Source organism: Sinocyclocheilus rhinocerous, unplaced genomic scaffold, assembly GCF_001515625.1.
Source record: "Sinocyclocheilus rhinocerous isolate Xijiao unplaced genomic scaffold, SAMN03320098_v1.1 scaffold295, whole genome shotgun sequence".
NCBI classification, from domain to species: Eukaryota; Metazoa; Chordata; class Actinopteri; order Cypriniformes; family Cyprinidae; genus Sinocyclocheilus; species Sinocyclocheilus rhinocerous.
The window spans coordinates 1,269,830-1,276,307 of record NW_015647035.1 but is presented as its reverse complement, the minus strand read 5'-3'; the positions used below and the strand labels follow the sequence as shown (position 1 = coordinate 1,276,307).

General features: G+C 40.1%; 1 protein-coding gene across 1 annotated transcript in view; it reads right to left on the bottom strand.

Annotated features, from left to right (window-relative positions):
- LOC107708442 (calcium-activated potassium channel subunit alpha-1-like) overlaps positions 1-5,732 on the bottom strand; it is a 285,003-nt gene extending 279,271 nt beyond the window's left edge. The window contains exon 1 of the mRNA XM_016512675.1: positions 5,429-5,732. Coding sequence (XP_016368161.1) covers positions 5,429-5,713 — 285 coding nt within the window. The 5' untranslated portion in view covers positions 5,714-5,732. The remainder of the gene's footprint in view (positions 1-5,428) is intronic.
- Between the last annotated feature and the right edge of the window lie 746 nt (positions 5,733-6,478).

Sequence of the window (6,478 nt, the reverse complement as noted above, 5' to 3'; positions counted from 1 at the left end):
TTTGGTTGGTAAAATAAATGTTGTAAATTCAAATCAGAGCGTCTTCCGTGTCTGGAATGGATGTATTCTTGAGTCTATAAGGTAACAATAATATAATAAGATAACTAAAATACAATTTTCATTGACTAAAACTAGACTAAATGTCATCAGTTTTCGTCGACTAAAACTAGACTAAAATGCTCAGACTTTTAGTTGACTAAAACTTGACTAGACTAAAAAGAGTATGAACGTGACTAAAACTAATAAAAACTAAAATGACAGTTTCACACAAAGACTAGACTAAAACTAAAATTAAAACAGGCCGCCAAAAACAACACTACTAGGTGTCTGCCTTATTTAAAATGAGCAAACTCTTTAAAGGTAAGTATGTATGTAAGCATTTATGTGTTTCTAGTGGCAGTTAGCCTCTGCTGACAGATGTCATAGTTACAGCATTATGTGAACAAAGAGAATTCAATGTAAAATAGCTGTATATTCTGATGTGTTCTGGAAACCTCATATAGGCCTATAACCTCAAATTTCCCTGCTTCCTCCCTTTGAAGTCATAGCTCATGCACTGGCAGGACAGTTGCCAGTGAAAGGCTGTGGGACTGTGCATGTTCGTGTGATCAGCCAATCAGTTTTACAATTTTTCCCGTGGCTCCAAAGTGATTATTCACAGCTCAAATGATTGGCTCAAAAAAAAAGGGTGCACCAAACTGAGTGCCCTTAGGCAAAGATGGTAACATGAAACCGCTCGGCTTTATTCATCAAACGTACAAAAAAATTTGTACTAACTGAATTGTACACTGCAAAAAGAAAAAAACAGCAGCTGTGGTTGCGAGAACTTTACAATAAAAAATACAGTAGCAACATTTTAGATTGAACCTAAATTTACAGTAAAAAAAATCATTCATACAATGTTTATATCAAAGTACTAAAATATATTTTGTACCTTTAGCTATAATATTACTGAAAACCACCATCAATACACAAATAATAAAAAGCCACATGACGAATAAAAGATCATCAGAAGCAGTTTTTCCTCAAGGTAAATACTAATATATTTGTCATAACCTCAAAACACCATCACGGTAACACACAACACTAATATAAGGAAACATTAAAGTGCCCCTATTATGCCATTTCGAATATTGCCTTTCATGCAGTGTGTAATGTAGCTTTATGTGAATGCAAACAATCTGCAAAGTTGTAAAGCCAAAAGTGCACCATAAATAAAGTTATTGTCTCCCAAAAGAAACAATCGATTCTGAACAGCCTAAATGAGTTGTCAATAATTTGAATCCCACTTCCATGACGGCTACACGTCACAGGGTAACACATCTGCATAATGCCCACCTACGTTCTATGTTGGCCGGCCTTGAATAACTTGACCCACCCTCAAACACGTCACTTTACTGACGACTGCTTCTCTAATCAGGGGGAGTTCAACACGGGATTCACAAAACACTTACTCTTGAAAGATGGCTCCACTGAATCACAACCTGTAAGTATGATAAATAACAGATTTTTATTTAGGTTTATATTTTCTATCGAGCGTTCAAAATACAGAACTATGACAATGGGCGTATTGTTTCTGACACGTGCTGTACGCGGTAGACCGATCACAACAGACTGAGCCATCTGACCAATCAGAGCAGAGTAGGCTCACGGAAAGGAGGGTTTTAGAGAGACTAAATCTTTGATCTGCTTCGAACTAATAGTTTGAGAATAAATGGAAAATTAAGCGTCTGTCGGGCTAGTTTGTTTGGTGTGTTCCACACGTCTGCTCTCGTTGGGCTCATGTTGGCGGCAGTTTGCCCGATTCAACATGTTGAATCGGTGTCAGGGCCGTCGGCGAGAGTGAGAACTCTGATTGGATGTTCAGTTTAGCGTATAAGTCAGTGCCCGAGAATTAAAACGAAAGTGAGGAAAAGGAGCATGTAAATGAAGGCGGCACAGACAGAAGTCTGTTCTAATGTTACATGATCTTTCATGTCTCCTCAGAGACTGAAAGTGTGGGAATCCCTTCAGGTTGAGTGCAGTGTAGAGAGTAACACGGCTGTCAGAGAGTGAATCTGCGTCCCATTCAGAGCTTCTGCTGTTTGTTTCATTCAGGCATCTAGTATAATTTCACAAAGCTAGTAAGAACATTCTGTTTATGCTTCAAATTTGATTAATAAATCAAATTATGTATATGAAATTATATAAATAAATGATATGAAATTATATGTATATGAATTATATAACTACAATTAAATAACTGTTTAAAAAGTCTTTCAGTCTTTATTTTTCTTCTTTTTAGGGCAGCAGTAGCTCTAGCAGCAAATCAACCATCCACATCAAAAGCCGCAGGACAGCCCACATTTCAGAAACAAATTAAAGAAAAAAATAAACAAATACTACTGTTCCAAATATTCTGTATGTTGCTCAAAATATATTGTTCAGTTGTTGTTGTTGTTCTTTTGAATGATGAATATATACTATTGATAGCTGCTGATATAGACAGCTAATTCCTCTCATGCAGGTGCAGAATGCATGTGTTAGTTTGCGGTCAGCTGTAGTCTGAGCGGTGTGTTCAAGCGCAGCTTTTTGGTCCAGACGCTGCCGACGCAAGGCGACAACACCGTCGGCTTTGGTCACCGCTAGTTCTTTGAAGTCAGCTTGGTGTGTCCCAGCCTTCAGAGTGTCAGCTTAAAGAAAGCACACTTCTTCCACTCATAAATACAATGTGATGGTGGCGTTCATATGCACTTGTGAATATGATCATTCCAACTTGACTTCAAAGCACCAACAAACCTACTTGACTCAACTAAACAGACGACAAGAGTGTTTGTTACTGCCAGTGGTGTTGCTACTGCTACCAGTTAAAATAAAATAAAAACTCTAAAACTCTTTATTCTGTTTGCCCCCTTAAAAAGGGCAGAAATGGTTCCCTATAAGAGTCAACAGGTGTTGTACACTAAAGCACATGTGTTTTAGCTGGAGCCTTAGGCAAGGTGCCACAGAGGACAGAGAGAGAGAGTTCACATTAAGTCATTATTCCTTCGATGTCGCAACCGCACCTAAGGGGCACTTATCACCTAGCGAACAATGGAAAGACTCATCAAATAACCAATCCACAAAGTCTAATACAGAATCAGGATGCGCAGATGAACAACTCTAAGATGATGTGGGGTGTTTTTTTTTTCAGGTGCATTACACCTGTACGGTGCAATCTATATGACTGATATAATGGCACGCTCTCAGTCTCACCCACTTGCTCAACATGGCTGGCCTCTGCTGCGTGTCCCATTACTGACACCATGCCTGGAAGACCTGCCGTCCACAGTCAGCTGCACAGGGGATAACGTTTCAGTCTCTTAATGCTCCTAACAAGCATGTTCCCCTTGCATCAGAGTGTCAATACCCATCCACAAAGTCACCCCTCCAGAGTCTGCTTCCACTAGGAAACACATCAAGAGCACACAATTATCCACAGCGCCATTTTCATTTCTTCTTGGAAACGGGATATGGTGAGATATCACTTGGCACAATATACTCATTGTCTCATTCCCATTGGCCCAACAATGGGTTGTCAACAGCCACTGGTAGGGAAACACTGACGATGCAAAATAGTTGGGTCTTACTTATACATCGTATCCCAGAGAAGACAACAAGGCTTAATCAAGGCTTTCCAACAGCAGGTGATATAAACACAGGCCTGATTGTGTTTTAACAACTTCCATCCGAAGAGGCTGAACTACAGTGTCGGTTTCAGACAGACTCTGCTTTGCTGGAATGCTTGTACATGTACTTAATTAAATGGTAATGAAGACTGGTGACTTCACAGATGTCATTAACCCTTCTCATTTAAATAAATATCAAGTTCAACACATTCTCATCCGAACGAGAAGGAACACATAATTCATTCATATCAACTATTTAAATGCGAAAACACCCCACAGCCAAGGTTGTTGACAAACTAGCACGAAGACAAACCATCTAATCTGTCTTTTAAGTCATTCCCAGACAGATATCTTAGTCAGTAGATACTAATAGGGATTAAAATGTATTGGCTGTTTAAATCTAGGCCTCATGTGGTTAATTATAACTCACTGGATATTGTCTCCTCAAATCCCACATGAAGCAGCCAAAATGAAGCTTCGGTCCTTTTTTTATGTCTGCACTGAGTCTCTAGAGAAGTAAATAACACTTTTCCATTTACACTGGATTGCAGCCAATCCATCAAAGATGATGGATACGTAGAAGATAAGCCACACTTTTAGTGCATTCGCACACCGTCTCTCACTGAGTCCATTTTGAGTGCCTAATGGAAGCCATCACATTAATATCAAATTGAATGGATGTGAAGAATAGAATCCTATATTTCATACATTTGCAAGCAACAGGTCTGGACTGGTTTCCTATGAAAATTTGGGTTGGGCGATGTCTACCAAATTGGCATCGGACGATGTCTACAATGAAACATCGTGATGGACGATGACATCGGGGGGCGGGGCGGGTAATGTCAGCTTAACATCGTGCTGTCTGTCAGCCATCGGCGATGGACGATGGCATCGTCTATCGGCCCAACCCTAGTGAAAATCACACACTAAAATGTGTCTGTAGCTGATGATGGTTGTTAGTTAAAGATAATCTGCATCTCTACATGACCGTTCTCTATGTTAATGTGCTGGCTTGCTTTTAATTTTATTGCGCTTAATGAATCATATATTATATGTTTTTAAAAGGCTGACTTTAGATAAACAACTTAACCCATCAACAAACCACTAGCCACAGTAACAAATATCATGTTCAATGCATACAAGTTCCTATATGACTTTCCAGACAAGTTAGTGTATGAATAAAATCCGTCTAACATAACTTCATTTTGCAGTCACCTTGTGTCTCAATGCCTTGTTTACAAGGTTACATATGAAATCTAGTAACAGTTTAAATGGATTACGGGGTTACTGATTGCGTACACATATATCTCTAATTCCTGATTTAAATGCAATGTATTCTTTACATTTTTTTTTTCCAACTGGCACTTATCAACCATTTTCATCCATCAACAAACCACTAACAAGGAAAAAATAAAAAGGATCAAACAAAATAAAAGATCTAAATACTGTTATTTGTTCATTCAAATATGAGGCATATATGAAAGGCTTTCATTTGTTGACACACATGAATCTCTTAATTCCATTTTCTTTAAATGTGCAAATACTGACATGTTTTGGGCTGTGTGCGTCATTGTGAGTGGTTTATTCAGACTGAGTGCATGCTGCAATATTGTCATGCAGATCCAGTGTACTACTCACAATGAATCACTTCTATCAATGCCAATTCACTGCCATCCAAATGCCATTTAGTTATTAAGATACCACCAATGCACAAAGATAACATGACCATTTAATTCCAGCTAATGGGGCTTTTCGTGGAGAGGGGGACGGGCTTGCATTACCTTGTTTTTGATTTTGCAATGGCAGCAGACTGTCCACAGGTACTTAAGGGTCCTCCACAGGAGGATGATGAAGAGACCCCCGAAGAACGTCACCATGGATGAGGCGAGGAAAGCCCACCACATGCGCTGACCATTGTTGTCACAGGGTACGTCTGGTGAGAACGGGATGATCAGGTCCATCTTCGATATAGAGACAGAAGAGTCCGGGTTTTTATTAAAATTGATATTATTACTCATTCTACAGCTGCTGCCATGGGATCCGTTGCCATCTGCCACAGCTAGCATTGAGATGAAGCTTTGGAGAGCTCCTGCCTGCGCCCCCAACCCCAGCCATCAGCCATATTGCTTCAAATATCCCTCTCCTTTCTTATCTATTTTTCTATCCACGTCTGCTCAGTATGAATAATATTTTTGAGCGAGAAATGCAGCAGCTTGGAGAGCGTGAGGAGAAACCGCGCGTCCGTTACCCTCATTTAAATCCGCATTAATGACGACTTCATGTTTTCATTTTGAAGGGTTTTCCTCGTCTTTTTCCATATCTTCAAAATAAAATGGAGTCTAAAACCAATATTCGTGTGGTCTATGTTGTTATCAGTCAGAACGCAGGGGGATTCGTGAGAGAAACGTGGAGAAACGGATGTCTCTTCAGGCGGCTTGTGTACGACCAAGCTCTCTGTCGTCCATCCAGTGACAGAGTCGCCTCAGCGGTGTCTAATCGATATTTCTTTCATAAACGCCAACTTAATCAATGTCTCCAAAGCTATTCAGTTGGGAACCAAGCCGCTCTTTGTAGTCTTGCGAGGCTCGGTGGAAGAACCCGTTCAAATATCGGCGTTTCGGCGATTATGCCGCTCTCAATGACATGTCGCTGTCCCCATTCACTTTCCTCAGCTGATCCAGGCAGAGTCCGATCTGCTCCACAGATTGCTGGGGAGATTTACAGGTAGGAGGGCGGAGCCAAACCCTTATAATAAAGATGGTCGATGCGCTCGAAAGAGAGAGCATACGGAATATTTTTTTATTAAACGCATCAACAGTGAACATTAGCGA